A 22,824-nucleotide genomic window follows, 5' to 3' on the forward strand; every position below is an offset into this window, starting at 1 on the left:
GTAATTTGCAAAGTAAAATTCAACACTGCCTCCATTTAAAATAGGTGGTCCTCACAAGAAGAAAAAAAGTTGGTGGTCCCCACAACTGACAAGAACAAGAACAAATGTGTTTGGTTGCATATGGAGAAAAAATGTTATTTAGTTGTTTAATTGTGTAATATGAGCTTCCCATACATATTTTCATAGCCAGTACTACACATACAACAGTCACAAAACTGTTTGATGAATGAATACATCTTGACATGATATCGGCTTCAGTGAGCAGCATTTACCATTACTATCATTTACTATCATTACTATTTCCGGAGGATAAAACTCAAAACTCTTGACATAAATGCAAGAATCTCAACAACCTGTGAGAGCATGTATCATAAAGACTGAATATTGCAAGCAAAAGACATAAATGTTATAATAATATCAGTGTACATACATTTTACAACACAACCAGACCTGTTCATTCTGTATATATGCGTTACATGTTGATGTAAAGCTGTGTAAAACATGCAAACAACAGTTGTAAAATACCATAGGACTAAATATATGAACAGCAAAGTACACATTTCCTCATCAGCTTTGTGAAAACTGCTGTGCAGAAAACAAGACTTTTATGAGTGTACATTTTCCATCAGAGCAATATGTTCAGTCCTCAGCACTCATACAGAGCTAAGCACTGCAAGAACTAACGGATCAGGTAGGTCCAGGTAGGAGCAGGTGTGATTCTGATTGACACTGCACCGCATTCATCTATATTTAAGATTTTTCTTAAAATTGTTCTTTAGAAATTTCATAAGAAATGTCTGCGTCAGATTCACTCTGTTTTTTTTTTAACAGTGAAAGTGTTCACACCCGTGTTCTTATAATGATCCCATTGTCCTCTGAAGTTGAAATTATGTCGCCGCAAATCCCCATAAAAAGGTATGATACTGCAGGGCAATGTGCAAACAGAGAAATAAAGAAGTCTTTGAGAGAATTAAGTCAAGAATGACCAACCAAAAGTCTGAAGAAAGAGGAGTACTGACCTCTTTCAGAAAGTGAACGAGCTGTCATTTAGTAGCATCAGGAGAGAAAAAAATGAATAGATAAAATAGGTGTTATTGACCAGCTTACCCGCAAACTTTATGCATTATAGTAGCGTAATGTCCAGACTGAGGACAGACACACCAGCTCTATCCAAACTGTTTGTGAGACAAAGAGAGGGAGAGGGACAATGAGGGCGGACTCATGCAATATTTTTGTAAGTTATCAATGACTTAATTGGAGCACTGCTAAATTATGTTTTGATTTTTCCCTGTGGGTCCATGTAGTGCTGATGATACAGGGAGATGCAAAGAAATCAAAAAAGTTTCCTCTCTAAAAACAGCCATGTTTTTATCATGTAGCGATGATTACATCTATGCATTATTCCATTTTATAAAGATAACAATTAAAAACACACAGACCACTGTTAAATAGAAAATTAAGAAAACCCTGTTGACTATTTTAGCCACTCCGGTCCAGTAGCCAGGCTTCTCCTTCTCCTTTCTGTTGCTGAGGAGCAGTGACAATGTTTTCTCCATCGCCCTCAGCTCATCTGAGAGCTTCTCCAAGGCGTGGTACTCCTCTGTCAGTTTGCTGCTGTTGCCCTGCAAAAATTGATAATTAGAGTGATTTATAAAATTATACATTGTCACATTATCAGCAGATACATTTGGGATTTTGTGTTCATTGTGACTGAAGTGCATCTCGAGTCTAACCTCCTTGGCCACCGGCAGTAGTTCAGAGGGAGTTTCACCAGTAGACACATCATAGATACACGCGCATTCAGTCCATTTGTGCACCTCTGAAAGGACAGTTATCCCAAAATTTATAATTATACAATTACCAGGCATGTATAAACTGGAAAACAATAACTACAAGACATCATAACAGTAAAGAACGAGAAAGAACAGCTTCAATGACTCTAGATTGGGCTGCACCAGCTTTTCATCGATCCCTCTCTAGGTTTGTGTGTAAAATTTTGAAATTTAAGGCATTTAAATTCTTCTTAGTTTATCATTAATAGACAGGATTTTAATCAAGTATTGGGTTAGATTGTGGTCGGCGTTTCATAACAGCTACCTCCTCTACCCTTAAACTTACAGTAAACGAATCTTACTTTATCCTTTAAGATATTTTGGGGGGCTTTTTGCTTTTATTTGACAGAACTGCGATAGTGTGAAACAGAGAGGGAGGGGATGACATGCAGCAAAGGGCCGAGGTTAGAACTGAGCAAGCAGCTGCTGCGGCCTTTTGTACATGAGCCGCCGGCTCTACCAAGTGAGGTACTGATCCACGAGTCATATTTTTTAGTCACCTTGAAAACAGTAGACATGACAGACATCAGGCAATAAAAACATTTTTTTAACAACTAACTAACTAACTACATAAGGACCACAAACTGTATAATAAAGATGGAAAACATGACAGCTCCCCAAAAGTGAAGCAAAAACACTTTGGATCACTCTCTGGTGGCGTGCTGCAGTACAGGTCACAAACAACGGCCTCTAAATGTTAGCAGAGGGGACATAAGTCAAATTAGAAGATCAAAGAAACATGTCAAATAAAATAAAATGTGACTGCAAAATTCTATCACTTTTCCAGGGTTTTCCAGCACTGTGGAAACTTTGGATAACATCACACTGATGTTTGTCCAAGTATTTGTTTTCCTGATAAGGGTTTGACAGCTGTGTTTGACAGTTTGGTTTCTCGTGATCAATGGCGCTGCTTTCCACTGGTCGGCCAGTGGGAACTTGTTACCACACGAATCACTTCTGCACAGAATCTGGCGCCAAATAACTTCACCAGGAGTGGCCACATCTGGGAAACTGTGACCTCACTTTTGAAAAGCGTGGTGAAGTGGAGACACATTGTCTGTCTTTACATAGTCGTTGATAAGGACCAGTAACTACAAAAGACACTGTAGCTAAGCTGATTTCAAACTCTTGACCAGCTGGTGCAAATGGGCTCCAGGTCTCACCTCTATGACTGTTGTGGATGTTGTCTTTGCTCTGTTTGTTACAGTCCTTGCTCCCACTTTGGTCAATATTTGCCTCATTTTCTTGAGATGCAGAGTCTTTCTCCATCAGATGCATCACAAAAATTGTCTCCAGGAGGCTCAGCAGCATCAGAGCAAAAATACCAATGCAGTAGACCGCTGAGAGTAAAGGCAGCATCATTAATGTGGACAATTATCTACTCAATGAGTCAGTATACCAGCTCCAATAACAGATAGTTTTTTACCTATAAGAGGAATCCTGTTGGACGAGGCAGGCAGAATTTCATTCAGAATAAGTTGCAACACAGTGACGGCAAGCAGCACAGTGACCTTAAAGCTGAGCTTCTCGCCTCCGTTATCGGAGATCATGAAGGATGCCAAGTCCAGACACAAGAAGAAAATGACGGGCACCAAGAAGTTGACAATGTAGAGGAGAGATCGCCTCTTCATGGTGATCTGTGAAATGATTTTCAAGGGTCAGACGGCTGATGTTTCTCCTGCACATTTTAGAGGGTATCTTGAAAAAAATTGTAGTACAAATCTTGCAGCAAAAAGGTAATGTGAACCAATCAATCAATGCTCGAGTCTGCAGTGTCAAAGGAAACAACAGACTCATTAAGAGTCATTACCTTTCATCTTTCTAGGGCATAGACAGCACAGTTTTATGAAAAGACCATCCTTCTAGCAGTGAAATACTTCTTTGAGCAAAAGTACCGTGAAGGAGTAGTGGCTCTACACTCAAATGTTTACAGTAAAAATGCTTGTGAGGAAAAAAATGTAAGTGGCTGTTCAAGAAGGAAAAGTAAGAAGAAATAAAGGTAAAAACAAAGTTTCTAAGACAGGACAAGATGAGAGAAAGAACAAAAAAATGGAAGGATACAAAAAATGAATAAAAGAACAAAGGAAATATTAAACTACAACCATCCAAATCTGTACTTAAATTTAGTGCTTGATGACAGTTATTTTGTGCAAGTATGCATCTTTGTCTAGTCATACGCACAGAGTAAATGACAATGTCCTGGCCGAACATATCCGTGGCATTGTTGGTCGTGACTGTCATGTTGAGAAACAGCCATTCGTACTGGGTCCGCATCACCTCACGAGAACACTCTGTGGCCTCTGAAGAGTTGTCACTCGACAGGAGCTGAATGTCTCTTGCTGAGGAGGGAGATAAAAGAACTGTAAGGTTGTTTGAGGTGAGATAAGAGAGGAATGGATGATAAGTGGAGGAGTCTAATGGCGTGTGGTGGAGACAGTGAGGCGGTGTGAGTTTGATTCACAGCCGAGCCTGACATGGTAACCCCAGGACAACACCACTTTGGAATAACCAATACACGCCAGCATCTAGCATCAACTGATCTTGAGAACGCGCAAAAGTGCAGCACAAGACATGTCCTCATACTATAAGAGAAGGAAATTTGATATGAGCCAAAACATTCAAATGAATGAATGAAATTGATCATCTTGTTACAAAGCAATGTTCTGCTGGGAAATCTTGGGTCCTGGATTTCATGTGGATGCCACCTGACATGGTCCACCTACCCAAATACTGTTGCAGTACCCCGTTTCATGGCAATGGCACTCCTTGATGGCAGTCCCCCCCCCCCCCCCCCCCCCGGGACACCCCCCCAAGAGCCCAATGTTGCAACCTGCCCCAAAATCTCCCAGCTCCCAATCTGACTGAGTGTCTGTGGGACGTCCTGATATCGTAGAGGTACTCCTGATCCACAGTGGGGTCTCCTTGGATTAGACTTGGCTCTGACCTGTCAAGGCGGATCCTTTTAATCCTGTGGGCTGCGAGGTGGGTTACTAGCAAGTCCCATGGATACTTAATCAGGTTGGGATCTGGATGATTTAGAGGGCAGGTCGACACCTAATGCTCTTTGTCATGTTCCTTGAGCCATTGCTGAAAAAAACATTTATATTTGCTGCAACTGTCATTATATTCACATAGCACTAAATGAAACTGATTTCTCATCTCAAAAGTTTTCAGAAACATATTTGAGTGCACCGTTTAGCTGTAAAATGAGAAAGTTTGTGACCCAGGCAACATGTTGGATACCTTTAACCGGAGTTACCAAGCTTCGCCCACTAGCCAGACCAACTTTCTCCTTTTGCAACTAAATAGTACACTAAAATAAGTTTCTGAAAATGAGAAATACACAAGTATACACTCGCACATTGTTGCTTTTATGCATCAACCCCCAACGTTAGACCTCTCTCACTTGTCGCACCAATTTGCACACGTTACAATAAACTCTTACAAACACAACTCACTCACCGGTGTGTATGACAGACTTGAAGGTGAGGTTGCATCTCTGTATGTCGAAGGGGAACGTGTAAGTGTGCATCCTGCAGGTGCTGACCAGCACCTGGTCATTCTGGACCTCAACATCACCTTTATTATTGATGGTGAGATAAGGACTCGGAGGAGCTTTGTCCTTCTCTGTCCTGCATGAGAACACACAGAGACGTGTGAACAGAGACACACATGATGGCAGACTTCAGGACGCTTTATTAAAAATAGATATATTATGTCAATGGGGGTCCTCACACAGGTAGAAGTACAGTCGTGAGTGTGTGTGTGTGCATGTGTGTGTGTGGATGCATTCACACTTACATCTCTTCAATGGTGAGATCTGGCTTCCACAAATAATCAGTAGGAAGAGAAACATTATTAATTCCACAAAACTGCTTTGGATCCCAGGAAATGTATTCATTGTGCCACCTCTACAGAAAAAACACAAGGAGTCACAAAACAGGAACGTTAAGAGAAAGTGAGAGTGAGACACAAATGAAAGGCTCTCAGAAAAAATGATTTAAAAAAACACAGCAGAAGTTCAGCCTTGGTCATAAACTGACAGAACTCACCATGACAGTCCAAACATAAGGAATGAATTTCTGCTCTTTTTCAACCTGTAAACAAAGAAATATGTCTTGAAAATCCTTCCAGTCTATCAGACTAGAAACCTCTTAGGCAGCACATAACTCCACACAAGCTGTAAAAGGCTCCAAATTTTGACATTATAACATTACAATCTGGATCTGCATATATAATACACAGTGTTTTTTTACTGGAACATAATTTTTGATAAGTCCAGAGCTGAACTAAAACTATAAATATCTATAAATTATACTATAAATTTTTGCTTTGATTATTTTCATCGTAAGTATGTTTCCCTTTTGTGCGTGCTGGTTTACGGCGTCTGTTGTTTTTCTCTTTTGTATTTGCAGTGAAACTGATCCAACATGCTGTATCAAAACAATTACTGCCACTAATTTTGTTGCAATAATCATTTATCAAGTATCAAGCGACAGACAAATAGCAAAATTGAGAATTTCTAAAATAATTCTCATCTGGAAACAACTCTGTGAAACAAAAGATTTGTGGTTTGGCCGCAGTAAAACCTGCAGTAACTGCTCTCTGGCAAAGCTAATAAATATCTGGTTTAAATCACAATTTATTTTGTTACACAGAAACAGCCAACAGCGGAAACAGAGCAATACCAAGTCAGAGCTGTTTTTTTTTCTTAACCATCTCTAATCCTTTGGAATTTAGATTAACATCAGTTTTCTTGTGTTGTGTTCAGATGCTTTTCATAAGTGTTTAAATGTTTGAGATCCAAGCCAATTGGTTTAATTTATTTTTAAAAAATGCAACATAAGCAATGAGCAACAATGGGGCAAATTGGACAAATATGTCTGCCATTGTCCAATATGCTTTTCATGTACTTTTGTCATTACGTAATCATAACGAAATTGCAAATGCATCTTCCTCAAAGATGCATGAAATTTAAGAAAAACTTCAAACACATATTTAAATTCAGAATAAGTTACAAATGTAAGCAATACTAAATATTCAACATTAAAATCTGGCCAGTATGGGTACAAAATATAAGCATTTAAGTAAAAAAATATATATATATATTAATTAAGCATATGTCTGCAAACATCAGCAGCATTAAATCTCAGAGTTCAGGCAGTTTACTACCACAATCTAACTAATTTTAGGACATGCATCCTTTGACAAAAGAAATAAGATTTTTCATTTAATGTTTGAAAAATTCACCCCTTACCACATCTAGAATGGCGTAGAGCAGAACTTCCAGGGAAACTCGTGTGGGATTTTTGTAGTTTTTAACAGGCCGGGCCGTGGAAAACAGCTCGTTGTCTTTGGTCAGGTTAAGGTAGTTTAAAACATCCTGATAACTGCAGTTCTGCTCAGGGACGACTCCATCCACAGCAGAAACATAAAGGCACACTCTGTGTGGCAAATACTCTTAAAAAAGGGAAGAAATCAAAAACACACTCTTATCAACTTGGATGTTGTTTTTGTGGTATGTGCTTTAAACAGTGCTCATACAGGTGAGTCAAATTCAAGGACTTTCAGGCACTTTTTCAAAAACTTGTTTTTATTCTCAAGGATGAAATCTTTTTTCTCCACAACCATCTGGTGCAAGTGAATTGTGCAAATTTGCTCCACAATCCACAGTCAGACAAACACCGCTACTAACTTATTGCCTAAACACAGCTCAAACCTCGTGCTAGCACCTGATGCTGCTCCAGTGTTTGCAGATTGGCGAACAAATCCTGGCGTCGACTATTTACTAGTGTTTACCTACTCTCATACCCATCATACGGCATGAGAAAATAATTGCAAGCGTGTCCGTTCTTGGCTTCCTAGTTTAAAACATTTAGGTAACATGTCTAAACTAATTATCTTTCTGTTATCCTCAGTTTCATTCACGTACTTTTTCGAGGACCAAGTTTTAAAAAATGTGAAAAAAGGTATTCTTGCACTGAAATTCCTTAATTTAAAATTCAAGTATCTCAAGCACCTTGCACAAACCCTGTCTCAATTATGTATAATTTAAAAGAAATGGCAAACATTAGTCTCTGTGGGTAGGTATCCACCACCACCGATCTATCATCAACCATAAACAAACAGCTTTATCTGCATTAATATCCCGTGATTGCGGTCACTGAAAGGCCATTATGAGATGGGCTTTAGTGGGGCTGCAGGGTTTTATGTCATCAATCCACTAATGCTTTTTAAATGTGAACATTATTGCAGTTATAATCACAATAAAGTTTAAGTGGGGCTGTCTGTTTTAGATTCATCAGATATTTGTCTGCTGAATGCATGTCGTTCACATTAAGGCACAATTTTCAGGTGAAATATGGGTTTCAAATTCTTATTAGGATAGAAAAAGCTATCTAATGTTCCTTTTTATTGTTGAAATATTTTTTTTGAAAATGTCATTAAAAATAAACATTTATATCGAAACCCCTAGAATTGACATTTGTCAGCAGGAGGACACAAAGCACCGCTCCTTCAGTTCTTCACTATAAATACCACGCAGATACATGACAATTTAACGCAACTGCGAAGGTCAGCATAGTACAACACTTAAGACAAAACAATTAAATTAAATTAACAAACCACAGGAATGTTCAGAAAACATATTTTGTCACCAAACATTTCTTAGGATAAACCTAAACGCACCATGCCAAGCATTATAATCCAGTCTTACCTGTGAGGAAGAGCAGTAAGAAGAAACTCGCGATCATCATGACTGCAACACCTGCAAGAATCCACAGTCAGTGAGACGTCTCACCAGTTTATGTGTCCCCGTCCTCCCTATAATGTCTGAGAATATCACTAAGTCTGTTGCGGTAATAATACCGCTGCCTCATACTGGAAGAGGGCCGGACAAACAGGATTACAGATCTTTTTTTTAAAATAACAAATTAGCCTGACAGCCGTCTGGAGATGCCACTCACTCCCTAAGTGGTCATCACAGCATCCCTTAGTGGTCTTTTAGAGGTTGGGGGGGGCGGGTAAGGAGGACCCTGGTGGAGACAAAAATGCGCTGTAATTATGTTTAACGGTAAAAGTAAGTACAGTTACTGCAGATAATAAACAGCCCACACAAACATCCAGGAGAAAAATACATTAGTCAGTGGCACCTGAAACCCTGATGTGGATTATTCTTCTATTGATCTGTTGTCACCAGTTAAGTTTTAGTATAGCACTCCCCAAAACCATCATTACAAAGTGATTTACACATTAAAAAAAACACTGTTAATGTTTGACTATAGGCAATTATAAGTTGCAAAAATAAAGAACAAAATAAATTGAAACTATGGATAATAAAAAATCATACATAAAACACTGAGGAAAATGTAGAAACAGTTACTGAATTTAAACTTAAAATAGAGCAGTGGAAGACTTAAAGCTATAAACTATAAACTATAACTTTATAACATTTGCTGAAACTGTCATCGCATCCACACAGAGACGTTCCTCCTCTTATTTTAATTGGTTCTCAGAGCTGAGGGGTCTCTCAGCTGTTAATCAACCACTGATCGTGAACCTGCTGCTATGTTGGAAAAGTTGAGCAGAAACGAAGCAGCACCGACTGGAGAAAACTTAATTTTACAGCTAAACAATACACTAAAATAAGTTCCTGAAAATATCTGAGGTGAGAAATACGCAATGTAGTAAGAGAGTCTTTGATTCATATTCGATCAAGGCTGCCTAGTTTGAGTTTGACCGCACTTGACATGACTGACAGCTGGGTTACACCTATATCACACTGTCGGTGTGTGCAAAACATCTTGTTTTTTGGGGGGGGGTTTGGCCCTCATGTTAACAGGTTGGAGCTTCCACACTGCCTGCATGAGTAGCTCTACTCAGGCGCTGCGCGGCTGCTGCACGGCTGCTGCACGGCTGCTGCACGGCTGCTGCACGGCTGCGGAATTTCTGGAAAATAGGTCTTGTTTTTTTCCCCCACATGAAAATAGTCTTTAATGATAATTTTTACAACATATTGCCTTTTACTATATATTCAATATCTGTCATAGAAATGAAAAATATCCCCAAAAATTTATAACTACACCTTTTGTTTCCATTTCAAAATAAAAGCCCTGAGACAACATTTCTGTTCTGAATTCCTTCCTTTGTTAACACATGACTTTTTATTGCAAAATATTTACATGACCGTATTGTTGATAATACGCTTGCTTGCGTGGCTCCATTCATTAGTGGAGTATTGGATTTTAATTGTGGAAATTCAGTAGTTACAACAGCAGGCAGCTTTGCCGCAGCGCTGCAGCGCTGCAGCAACAACGCTGTCTGTATGAACACTGCACACCTGGCAGTGAGGTGGCCGTCACACACTGCTGATGCAGGCAGTTTGGCCCAGGCGTTAGGGACTCCTCAGCTCTAGTTGGTTGTTTATCTTTCGCTGCGGTGGATTCTTGCAAATGCCATTAGATGCTCAAGGGGTCAAAGGGTCAAAGAGGAAGCTTATTTTTTTCACCCAATGTAGATAAAGTGACAATTTCAGCAAATTTCACAAAATGTTATTTTCATAACAATGACAAACAAAAACTTTAAATGCTACTGTACATCCAGACTAAGGTACGGTGTAACTCAAATAAAAACAAACCTACAAAATTCAGGAAGAAATTCCAGAAAAGCCTTTCAATAAGTTTTTAAAAGTGATTTTAAAGATCATACTGACGCAAACTGGAGTTCCTCCAACAGGTTGTTTCACAGCTGATGAGCCCTCAGTGCTATGTTCCTTTTAGACTTTTAGCTGGTTCCAGGTAAACGGACAGCAGATGTATATTTTGGGGCCAGGTAATGAAGGGGTTCGAAAGTAGTAAGTAAAACCTTAACATCGATCTTAAAACGGACGGCCTGCCACTGTAAGGTCATTCACATTGGATTGGAAATTTCGCAACTGCATTTTTTTCACAAGGTGGACTCTATTTAATAATTTCTAATGGACCATTACAATAATCCAACTATGAGGAATGATTGTTTCAATATCATTAACACAGTGAAGTTAGATCAAACTTTGTATTTATGGGTAAATGCATCTTTTGTTTTACATTTTGAAGCTGCCATGACAGTGAAATCATTGTTTTATATCAATTTTAGGTTTATCCCAACCTGATTGAAATTGTCTCTCTCCAAAACGAGAAGGTCACCACCTTGTGGCAGCATAAAGACACCGTCAGAGGACGCTGCTGGGTCTGATGACGGGAGTCACATTGAACTTGGACGATTAGCTACTAACTGACTTGCTGGAAATTTTGAATTACCCGTTGTCAAAAAAAAAATGTGTTACAATTCGATAAACAGCAATATATTGCAATTATTTGAACGTATATTTGAGGAAAACTGTTGTAGCTTGCTGTGTACTCCATTCTGCCTGTTTTACAGCCTGTGTTCTTGGTGCTTATGCCAGTGATGTGTAGTTATTTTGGAGCAAAATAGTCAAACTTACATGCAATTTATCACCATGTCAAGTTATTTTCCATATGCAATTGGTGTATTTTCTTTTTACTGAGTTTTGCATCTAATTTTTACTTTTACATTCTTTGCTCCATTTCTATTTTTTTGTTCAATTCCTATTTCTATTTTTGCATCTTGTTTTTTTACTAGTTATTTTGTTCTTCTGCTCTGTTTATCTTGTACATAGCTTGATTTGATATCCCTTTGCTGCTGTAACAATGCAATTTCTCCATAATGGGACTAATAATCTTATCTTTAATGGCTGGAGAAAGATTACTACACTGACAGATGTAGAGGTCGGGGAGTTTATCATAACACAAAATACAACTGCCACAAAACTTAACATGAGCCTGGTAAAATCATCCTGATGGCATGAGTGCATCATTCTGTTTTGCTTTACGTATCAGAATTGTTTTTAAGAATCAATACAGTATCAAAAACCATAATTTTACAATACTTACGTGTACCAATATTTTCTGATCAAGTATAGCTGAGGGGAATGTCATTGCTCTTTAAAACAAATACATCCAAACCAGAAAATTCATCCAAAGGTGACCCAGAAACTGGCAGTGAATTGATTTATACTTCTGAATATATTTCCTTGCTTTTTTTCACCAAATAGCGTAATATTTAACTTTAACTTTGACATGACGCCACGGTATTTACCAAATTTCAGGCTAATCTAGGCCTTAAATTGTTGAGTGTCCAATCCACAAAAGTCAACCTCAAGATGCAGCTAAAAAGAAAAGTCATGAGATCATAAAAGTCACAACAGCATCTGAACAAAATCTCATTTTAAACCTTTCTATAAACATGATATCTGACAGAATGAGTGAAAACTTTTACCTGCTGGAGGATCATTGAAGTTATTCATCCTCTGAGGAATGTCAATCAATCCATAGTTGACGAGATGTTTCAGTCTGGACCAAAGTGATGGACGGACACTGCCTGCTAGCACGGCTAAAAAAAAACAAGCAAAACAAACAAAAATCCACTGTGATTTGATGTGGTGAAAGAATAAAACACGTAAAGGGCCTGAGGGGACATTTTCTAGGCAGCCTGAGTGATGAGCAGCCAGTGCAATAACACCAGAACCTCCTTTCTAATAAGGTGTTTATAGCATAAAGGCTATCAGAGTGAGGATGGACGTGAAATTAGCTGTGAGCTGAAAGTGGAGTGAAACAGGACATAAGAGAAAGATCTGTTTGTCTGGGTGGATATTGTGAAATATTACGAAAATATGACATCAGTGAAGGATTGAACCAGAGGCAATAAAGTTTCCTCTTTGATCTCTTACAATCGATTGCTCAGATTGGATTACATCAGATTAGATTTGTCTCTATCCGTGTCATATTACACACAAGATTTTGGGAGCTGGTTGTGACCACAGCGAGGTGCATCACCAGACACAGATGCACCTTCAATAATACAAGTATATCCACCTTTTTTGGGGGCTTTTAGATCAATGCAACAGTTGATGTTTCACTAACCTACAAGGACTTTGTACATGTGTTTATAAATTTACTTTTTGATTATTTTAGCCTGCAAAAATTTCAGTAAGTTTACAGCATCCATTGTTTTTCCTGTCTCGGGGTTCCTACACATTTTTACCAATAAATTTCTATGACCTTTCCATGACTTTGAGGCAAATTTTCAAGACCATGCATTCTCTGAAGCCACCGTCTACACTCATTGTCAGTTCTTTTTTATTACTATATAATAGCTTTTTAAAATAAATATTAGTTTAAAATATTGAATTCAGAACAAACTGAATATTAAAATATAACTAAGGGACTGTTTGTTATTTATGAGAGTGAAGAGGGCAGTGAATAATGAGTTAGGACTGGGGAGGGACTTGTGTTTTTTAGGGGAGGGACTTAAAACTTTCAATGGCTGTATCTTGTATTTATTTTACCGTTAATTTTTGTGGAAAAAAAATTTAAATTAAAAAAGATTTGGGCTTTTTTTTGGAGATTCTCAGTGTTTCTAAAGAAAATGTTTTGGTGTGGTGTGTGAGTGACACCACTGATGTCAGAAACAATAATTATTGTTGATTTTCACATTTCCGACAGTCCTTGAACACATCACGTATTATTATACAGGTTTCTGTAACAGATTTCCACAACTTTTCAAAATCCACCAGGGTATATGTAGTTTTCCACAACTTTCCCAGGCCCTTAAAATAGCCATTTACAAATTGTATGACTTTTCAAGTTTTTTCATGACCTTACAAGCCCTGTTTTTTGAAATTCAAACATTTACCTTTATTATCCTTGTATCTGCTGCTGTGAATAAACAGTGATTATTTCCACATCACATTTTTATACAACCACATTCAGAAGCACTGAATAAAACTGGCCTCTACGGTAATGCTTTCCTTATTTCAAAAATAAATAAAGCTTTCATCAACTGTATAAATCTCGAAACCACACAACTACAGGCTCATGTTACTTCACTTTCAACGGTGGAAAAGTTAGCTCATCTGAACCACATAAAACAGATTCACAAGACGCTATAAATACAAAACAACACTTGTAGACATCACCTGTTTACAAAAAGGTACAATACAGAATTCAAGGTATTACTTTACATTTCTATGTGTTCCATGCAATGAAGATGAGGGTTAGAAATAGTGAAACTGTGGTGATGTAAAAAATTAAGAAAGCTTTGTTGATTCTTGCAGCCCAGAGACTGGACTTCCCTCTTTCCTGTCTGCAGCTGAGGTTCAGATTCAGGTTCTTCTGCAGCTCCTTCAGCTCCTGCAGGATCAGCAGTAACACGTGAGACTCTCGTGACTGGATGCTGTTGTTAACCTGCAAACATGAAGGAGTCACAGAGTCACATTACAGAGGGTTTACTCATGTATTATTGTACTAAAGGCCAGGTGGACAAAATCATGAAGAGTCCCATGTTATCATTTCTTAAAGGAAGAGGAGGAAGTGTCAGGCTGGGTCTATGCAGTAGAAAATATGCAAACACTAATGAAATTGTTGCTGCATGACCAGAGGAAATCCCAACATTTGCTTTTGCTCAAGAGGTAAAAAAAAAAAAAAAAATACCATAATACACTGCATCGTATCAGACCAATATACACTGGTAGGTGACGTAAAGCGACCTCATTTGTTCGACACAATGGCAGCCAACTGGTAATAAACAAACTTGTATTTGTAAAAAAGTAAGATAAAAACATGTTTCTGATAATATCTGTGGCAAGAAATATTAAACTCAGTGACAAAACCTTGGTTTACATTTGCTCAGCACTTATTTTACTGTCTGATCCTAATTTTCTTGGCCTTTATTGTATTGTATTATAATTCCTGACAAGCACATGCGACCGTTTACATCCAGCTGTGTTCTCAAGTGAGGCCACCTGTGCACATTGCATGCGGACATGCCCGCTGCCTTCCTGCCATCCACCAACATACAATGCTGAGTCCACCGGTTATGTCTTATCGCATTCTCATCTGAGCCACGTTCCAGCTGGACACGAAACGTGGCTTTGGTGTCACGCCGAAATCACTGACAGAGCGGTGCTATTTTAGGAGTTCAAAGTGAGAACCTTCTGCCTAGTTCTACAATTTTATTGAGTCTCAGGCAAGTTTGAGAGGCAGAGAGAGGGGCAGGTCTGTCTCTTGTTCTACTTCTATGCTCTTTGTGTCCACAGTGGCTGAATGGGGGGGCGGGCAATACGAAAATGCGGAAGTACAGTGTGTAAGCAACACTTCTTCACGTGTTATGCAACATACATGTCGGCTCGCTACCTTCTCTGTTGTACAGTGGCTGATCTCGTCCTCTGCACGGGGGGTAAGGAGCTCCAGGACCTCACTGTTTTCTGAGTTTGCAGATGTGTCAATGCTAATAACTTTTTAAATGTGATGCAGTGGGTCGCACAAATTACACATCGCCAAGACATCACACCCATCCTGTCCACTGTCCTGTTTGTACAGACACAATTCCTGTGCTCTTACTACCTCCAGTGGCGGCTTAAAGGCGAGACAACTCCTCCCATCCCGATTATACCTTATATACAGAACGGCGAGGCAGAATAATGGCACAATATCCCGCCTTGAACAGGCAGTGTAAAAGCAACTAATGACTAAAGACACCAGATCGTAATCCAGTAAGAAAAAAAACTGTGTGATGACATAAACATCATGCATTAAAACACCAATGAGAACTACATGATTTTGTCCACCCATCTTGTCATCATAATATTTTATCTCAACCTATAGTGTCTGTACCTCTTCAGACATCGGCAGCAGCTCACGCTGTTTCTCACCGTCAGGCACTTCGCAGATGCATGAACAGCAGATCTGTCTTTTCTCCTCTGAAAACACACAGCAAGTTAATCCCTTAGAATATGTTTCACAATCATGATGTGTATAAAAAACACTGAAAAATGTTTGTAATTCTCGATTTTAACATTTTTGTGACTAAATGTGAAAAGAAAAAAAAGAATCCCTAGTTATGTTAAGAGTCAGGACTGTGTGGGTGAAGCCCTTCACAACATAAGCAAACCAACAATTATAAGATTTGGATTCATATGCTGGAAATGAAATGCTGGAAATAAGGTTTCAAGGCCTTTAAGATTATAGATTTAAATTAAAACCAGCTTCTGTCCTCAGTGACTCACCTGTGTTACCGTTATTGATTTTGAGTTTCTCCTGTTGTTCCTCCCAGTTGTCCCTCAGCCAGAGCTTCTCTTGGGATTCAGAGTCTTTCTCCATAAGATACGTGACCAAGATCGTCTCCAGCAGGCTGAGCAGCATCAGAGCAAAAATCACGATGCAGTAGGTCGCTGAGAGGAGGAAACAGGCAATAAAATACTTTATGTTTCTGAATCTGGTGCACCTGAATCACAATACAGTAAACAAAGGCAACCAAATCGCCAGAATAGATTTTGGCATTTCTGAAAATTACAGATATGTTAAATTTGCATATTATTATGCAGCAGATATTGAAACTTTGTGTCTCAGCATTGTTTCAGTTCAGTTATCAGTTAATGAAACAAACACTTTTTGTACCATTATGTGAGCAGGAAAAGCAGCAATGCTCTGCGAAAAAAAAAAAGAATGAAAAATGCTTTTTGTGCTTTTTTTGGTAAAATAATCATTTTTGTTACAGCACAGCAATGTCTTAGAGACACAGCCGCTTTTCGTTATTTCAGCAAGAAACGCAGAAAAAAAAAAACACTTTTTGTGGCACCATCCCGCTTGGAGTGGAGCAATGCCTCTGTTAAAAAAAATGCTTTCAGTGACACTATCTTGGCACTAATGGTAAGGAAAAGCTCATTTCCAGTCTTGGGGGACAAACGACTGCTTGAAAAACAGTGATGTCTTAGTAAAAACAATTGCTTTCTGTACCATAATCCTTCCTGGAAAAACATCAAAAAGTTGCTAAAAAAACATGTGTGGGGTCTAAAAAGCTGCTAGAAAAAGCCCTGATTCTGTAAATCAATCAAGTTTTTCTTTTTTGTTGGTGTTGACCAGTAGTCTGTCTTGGAAACACACCATTCCCTCGACCTCCCGTTGACAAATGCAGTTCATAAACTTCTTTACTAAAGAAACACTGATATGACACAAATACGAGGGTGCAAATGTAACATATCCATGTTTTGCAACGTACAATGACACATTTTCCTCTGGTGAATGGGCTGCAATATGCTCTTAAAGCAGGAGTAAGTACCTATGAGCGGAGTCCTGTTGGACATGGAGGGCAGGATGTCGTTCAGGATGAGCAGCAGGACGGAGATGGCCAGCAGCACGGTGACTTTGAAGCCCAGCTTCTCTCCTCGATGGTCAGCGATAAAGAAGGAGGCGAGGTCCAGACTCAAGAAGAACAGGATGGGCAACAGGAAGTTAATGACATGAAGGAGGGGCCGCCTCTTGATGGTGAACTAAATATTTTTTTAAAAAACAACAAACAAGGAAGTTAAAAAGTAAGATAACATCGAACAATGACAACAGAAATTATGACATTTCTGGCGTTGCAAACTTACTCAGTGTCATTCTTAGGTAACTTAAATACAATGCTTTGTAATTTCAGGTGATTATAAACTAATGAAAAAAGATTTATAAATATTTAAGACCATTTTTGCCAATAGATGCCTCTAAATCCTAAACACTGGACGTTTAAATGAGCTGTGGGAAACTAAAATAAGAACGGTGAATATAGAGAGATGTAAATACACACATACAGTGTATATGAGCTGCTCCCACTGTTTATCGTCGAAGGTGACATTGCGGCTGATGACAGACAGTTGGAGGAACTCCCACTCTCCCTGAGTTATCATCAACTCTCTGGAAAACTGCGTGGCTCGAGAAGAGTTGGAGAAAGGAAAGAGACGGATCTCCTCGACTGAGGAGAGAGGAAATAAGTCTTAGTGAAAGGAAGTGAAGATAAAAAACTCTAGGTCTCATTCATGTGAAATGTGAGTAAATCTGTCAGTAAATTTGGACATAAAACATCTTCATAATAAAAATCTACACAAGATTCATGAACGGCACAGGATTTGATCGTATACAGATGTGTACGTTCATGAATGCTTGCATCATATATCCAGAATTATTCCTGATGGAGGCAGCGGCATGCCTCCACTGGAGCAGTCACAACAAACTAAGACATGCATGTATTAAACTGATTTAAATTATCTATTCACATTTTTAAGAAACTTTATCTGAAGCTTAAATCTGATATCTGAAAATTAATTTTGCTAAATTTGTTATATGTCTAATCTTTTGTCGTGTTTAATTTACGTGTTTTGACAGCATCTGTGTATTGTGTAAAAAGAGAGCACAATACTAATAGAAACTGTCATTTCTACAAATGACGTGCAACATTTATGTGCATTCCTTATTTACGCAAGCTCTACGAGTCAGTCAGAGGCAGGTGTAGATTTTTTTGTAATTACGGAGAGATCTGAGCTCCTGACATATTGATAAATACACAAAACAGTTTAAATACAAATTCTTCCTGCTCGCGTTTCATGAATGAGCCCTACAGACTTTAGCACAGTCACACACACTCCCCCCCTCACCACAGTGGATTGCAGATCCAATGGAGATGTTGCATCTCTGCGTGTCGAAGGGAAACTTGTGGACGTCCATCTCACAGGTGCTGACCACCCTCATGTCCTCTTCAGAATTGATCTTCCCGTCATTGGACACGTACATGTACGGATTCTGAGGGGAGTCATCCTTCTGTGTCCTGAGACACAAACAAAAACCTTTTATGTTGTGTTTGTGGAGCATTTAAACCACACACTGCTGCACACAAATCATGAACTGAATGATCAGTAATGGAGCTGCTCCTGTGACCATCTCAGGATAAAGTGTTTGCTTGTTGTTCCTCTTCACAATAGTGTTTTATGTACTCAAATAAAAGTGAGCAAACAGTGAGGTCATTAATCTACTGAACAAACACAGAGTGTATGAAATCACCAGAAACCAAGCTATTAAATTACTTCATGTTTAACAGCTACACAGGTCATGTTTAAACGCTGTGCTGGACGTAGCACGTTTGATTCCCCGTGCAAAGTGGTTCAAGGCAACACTGTCTGAAAATAAACTGAACCACAACTTTTTTCCAGCTGAGCTGCATGAACCTCTCTCATCACCAAAAATTTAACAGGACTGCTGAGAAAAATCCGAAATACTGGACGTTACTGCAGAGGTAAAATCTGGCGTTGTGTCATACCCGACAAACACTGTAAAAAATGTCTGCGTAACAGCGAAGTGCTGTAAAATCATGACATCATAAAACTGTAAATAGAAAAACAATGAAACAGTTTTCAATTTACAGTAATATTTTGTAAAGCACTGATCCAAACAAAACTTAATTTTAAAGTAATATAGATATATGTATATATATAGATAAGTATCATGATACAGCTTTAAAATAATATTGCAATATTTTAAGGCTGTATCATGATACACGATATCTATATATCAATATTTTTAAATGTCTCTTAAACTATGTTAAATACTAAAACAAAAAACAAAAAAATAACCATCCATTAATAAAATACAATTATAATGAAGTTAAATAAAGTACTTTATGATAATAATACAATTTATACTCGATGTTCGCAATATAGACATTTTATATACCTCAAGTATATTCGACACATCACCCACCCCTACTTTCAAATACAGTATGACAATATTCTTCCTCACCGTTATTAACTTTGCATTTCTTGTAGCAGTGGCCCATTTTCTCATAATTCACCTATATGTCTATCTATTCCTTTAAAATCACTTTTTGTGTTTGTCTTTGCGTGTCTTTTTGTGTGCCTCTGTGTGTGTGTGCTGCAGACTCACATCTCATAGATGAAGAGGTCTGGTTTCCAGAGCATATCTTTAGGAACTGAAATGTGAGTGATTCCACAAAACTGAGCCGGATCCCATGAGATGCGTTCATTGTTCCACGTCTGCAGGAAATTAAAAATGACTTACCAAAAAGATGAGAGACAGAGTGTTGCAGACACATTTGAAATAAAACACAGAACAACAGGTGACCAACCAGAGAGTTATCTATAGGCCCAGACACACCAAACCGACATCAGAGAACTTGCAGAAACAAAAGCTTCCTGCTGTGTCGCCTCGCGTCGTCAAGTCTCGGCCAAAAAGTTACACATGAGCGCACTGAACAGACTGCCAACCAGCACATATGTTCTGCACACATGCAGGCAGAAGGCAGTTGTCTGTAATGTCATTCAAAACAGGAAACCAGAAGACCTCTGAGACACTAGTTAGCCAATTAGCACATTAAAGACACAAGAATCTAATACTGAGAACAAAAATATTTATCACAAGGCAGCAGACAACAACTCAAACCACCAGGAAATGTTTCTGCTAAAGAGCTCATCTGCTAAAGAAAAACAGTCTTACAATATACAACAAGTCTGTTTCGACCTCACTTCCTCTTGACTTTAGCCATTTGTTTACATTCCTTACTTCCGTTTCTCTTTTCACGCACAGAGCTGAACAACCAGAGTGATTTCACCAACACGCTGAATCACTGAAAATAAAAAGCCGATGAGGGTCGACAAGGGCCAGCAGTGTGGGACACTCCATAACGACGAGGGCCACAGACTAGGGATGTCCCCATTAAGTTTTTTTGCCCCTGATCTTGATCTAAATCATTCGGGTATCTGCAAATAGCAAGTCCCAATCCCATACTTGTATTCACCTGGATAACACAACTGCACAATGCACACTTCAACAACTTTAAATTTCCTGAAATCAATCAAGTGTGTTCCACTGGATATGCTTGAAAGTTTAACTCAGCAATGCAATACAAGAAAAAATGTCTGCATCCAAACACTTCCTACGGGTTTTTTTATTTTATTTTTTTACAAAACTAAAAAGTAAACAAACTAAAATTTGTTTTTAGAAATTGCCCTCAACTCCACTGAGTCCCGCATTTACTTTTTAAACAAAATAAAATGAACAAACTAAAATGTGTCTTTAGAAATTGCTTTCAAATCCACTTAGTGTAGCATTGTAATAAAAGTGAAAAAAAACTAGGAATTATTACTAATATAATTATAATTCCACTTCAAAGTAGTAAATAGTTACAGCTTACCTTTAATGTTACCAGTCACAACAAATAAAGATCGGTCTTATTACACCATTATAGGAAAGCTAGTTCACTAAAAATGAACCACAAAAATTTCAGTTCCACTTACTGTGGTGTTGCAACTTAAACATTTAAAAAAAAATAGTTTTTTCTTATTGGAGTAGCAGCATTACAATAAAACGTGAATATCTGGCGCAAAATGTGTAAATTGTGTTTGACTGCTAAACAAAGGATCGGGCGAGGCGTGTACTCAAAATAACCCTTCCGATCAAAAACGGGTTTGACATCCCTATAACGCATGCTAGCCAGCGGCCCAACTTGTCTCAGGGTCTGTAAGTGACAGATGGAAAAAAAGAGACATTTAAATAATACATATAATCACAACGCACCACTGTTGCCCAAATGAAAGGAATAAAAGTTTGTGTTTTCTCCATCTGGAAAGACACACACAGAATAATAATATTAATAATAACATACATTTCACTTACAGAACACTTTTCAAGAAGCCCAAAGAGATTTTACAGAGGTCAAAAAGAACAGAAAATAACATACATTAAAATACATAACACGTTACAACAAAAACATCACAATTCATATGACATTAATCAGACTTGAACGGCACACACTGAGCAGATGAATCAGTCACAGATGAATCAGTCACGCAGCACCTACCACAGCCAGGATGGCGTAGAGGATGATGTCCAGCTTCACTATGGTGAGGTTTTTGTGGTCCAGAACGGGCCGGGTCACTTTAAAAGCACTGTTATCTGTGGTCAGGTTCAGGTAGTCCACTACATCCTGGTAACTGCACACTTTCTCAAAGGACGACCTGCCTGCATGAAAGCATCAGAAGTAAGATTTTTCTTCAACCTTTTATATGAAAATGTGTTAATATCCCTTTAAAACAACTCATGGAAGTGCCTTTGAATTTGTTTGAAATGTCTGGATGCTATTTTCTTCTATATAACATACTTTTGTACAACCTACTTTTTTATAATTTGTTGTTATTTCAACTTGATTTATCTTACATACATGTTGTTCTAAAACTCCAAATAGATTCTAAAGCCCTTATTTTTATCCTTAAATTGTCTTTATTTTTTCTTTTGCAAGTTCAGAATAAAAAACATTCTTCTGTTATATTCTTAGCTGGCTGATTAAGGGTAATTAGACTGATCTTTTGTGTACATATTTTGAAAGGCAGATGTTATGATAAGAGGAGGGCTTCTGGAGTTTTGGTCCATGTAAAGTGATCTGTTTTACTTTTACTCCTTCTCCTTTAAATGGAGCCCTCTTTTCCTCCAAACAACAGTGTGAAGCAGGCAAACAAAATATGTCATAGCGTGGTTGCTTTGACTATTTTTGGTTTAAGACTTACACTAACCCTCACAGGCTCCTGAAACAGTTTATAATTCAGACATAAACACTGCTAGCATGATAAAAACACATACTTTCAACTCAAGTTATCACTGTTACTTTGCTTAGACACTTTTTTGAGGTCAAACACATCAAAATATATAAAACGTGCTTGTGCACAAAGTCTTACCTGTGAAGACGATCAGGAGGAGAAAAGCAACATGTTTCATATCTGCAGCCATGTGTGTGTGTTCGAGGTGTGTTGTAAGTCGCTGCTGTAAGACCAGAGCAGCTTTGCGATGCTGTCTTTTCATTTGAGCTGAGAAGGGCTGGGCTGGATGAATGGCCTCTGCTTGAAATGAGAAACCCCTCCCACAGCGGACAGCGGGGATTGATGTTTAAATTAGTTATAGGATGAGTTTGCCTCTTTTCAACCTTATCTTCACCCTTCTGAGAGGAATATATATCGAGTGACACAAACCAACATATTTTTTCTAGTGGTCTCTGTTTCTCTGGGGGCTGCCTCAAAACCTGCTGTTCTTCTGCAAACCGGCAGCATCGTTGGTGCATG

General features: G+C 38.4%; 2 protein-coding genes across 2 annotated transcripts; both read right to left on the reverse strand.

Annotated features, from left to right (window-relative positions):
• Positions 1–711: 711 nt before the first annotated feature.
• LOC121959138 (5-hydroxytryptamine receptor 3A-like) lies at positions 712–13,011 on the reverse strand. The gene is made up of 12 exons (XM_042508327.1): positions 12,168–13,011; positions 8,798–8,866; positions 8,548–8,598; positions 7,090–7,292; positions 5,885–5,929; positions 5,634–5,743; positions 5,295–5,464; positions 4,014–4,171; positions 3,259–3,469; positions 2,996–3,172; positions 1,734–1,819; positions 712–1,622 (listed from the first exon to the last, which is right to left on the reverse strand). Exons 3-12 carry the CDS (start codon positions 8,585–8,587, stop codon positions 1,392–1,394), a joined length of 1,431 nt encoding a protein of 476 aa, XP_042364261.1. The 5' UTR covers positions 8,588–8,598; positions 8,798–8,866; positions 12,168–13,011; the 3' UTR covers positions 712–1,391.
• A 570-nt stretch (positions 13,012–13,581) lies between these two features.
• On the reverse strand, positions 13,582–22,522 carry LOC121958434 (5-hydroxytryptamine receptor 3A-like). Its single transcript, XM_042507343.1, has 10 exons — positions 22,444–22,522; positions 21,573–21,733; positions 21,290–21,334; positions 19,640–19,749; positions 18,358–18,527; positions 17,518–17,678; positions 17,007–17,217; positions 15,955–16,119; positions 15,563–15,648; positions 13,582–14,134 (listed from the first exon to the last, which is right to left on the reverse strand). Exons 1-10 carry the CDS (start codon positions 22,493–22,495, stop codon positions 13,916–13,918), a joined length of 1,380 nt encoding a protein of 459 aa, XP_042363277.1. The 5' UTR covers positions 22,496–22,522; the 3' UTR covers positions 13,582–13,915.
• Between the last annotated feature and the right edge of the window lie 302 nt (positions 22,523–22,824).

Source organism: Plectropomus leopardus, chromosome 19 (assembly GCF_008729295.1).
Source record: "Plectropomus leopardus isolate mb chromosome 19, YSFRI_Pleo_2.0, whole genome shotgun sequence".
Taxonomy (NCBI): Eukaryota; Metazoa; Chordata; class Actinopteri; order Perciformes; family Serranidae; genus Plectropomus; species Plectropomus leopardus.

What these genes read in the sequence shown, in the direction of transcription:
- LOC121959138 (XM_042508327.1), bottom strand. Translation starts at nt 8,587, where the DNA reads ATGATGATCGCGAGTTTCTTCTTACTGCTCTTCCTCACAG. An exon ending in TCTACGCCATTCTAGATGTG is followed by an intron (nt 5,930 to 7,089) that starts GTAAGGGGTGAA and finishes CTTTGTTTACAG; the next exon opens with GTTGAAAAAGAGCAGAAATT. An exon ending in CAACAGGATTCCTCTTATAG is followed by an intron (nt 3,173 to 3,258) that starts GTAAAAAACTAT and finishes CTTTACTCTCAG; the next exon opens with CGGTCTACTGCATTGGTATT.
- LOC121958434 (XM_042507343.1), bottom strand. Translation starts at nt 22,495, where the DNA reads ATGGCTGCAGATATGAAACATGTTGCTTTTCTCCTCCTGATCGTCTTC. An exon ending in TGGATCTGCAATCCACTGTG is followed by an intron (nt 17,679 to 18,357) that starts GTGAGGGGGGGA and finishes CTCTCTCCTCAG; the next exon opens with TCGAGGAGATCCGTCTCTTT. An exon ending in GGGAGCAGCTCATATACACT is followed by an intron (nt 17,218 to 17,517) that starts GTATGTGTGTAT and finishes AAAAATATTTAG; the next exon opens with TTCACCATCAAGAGGCGGCC.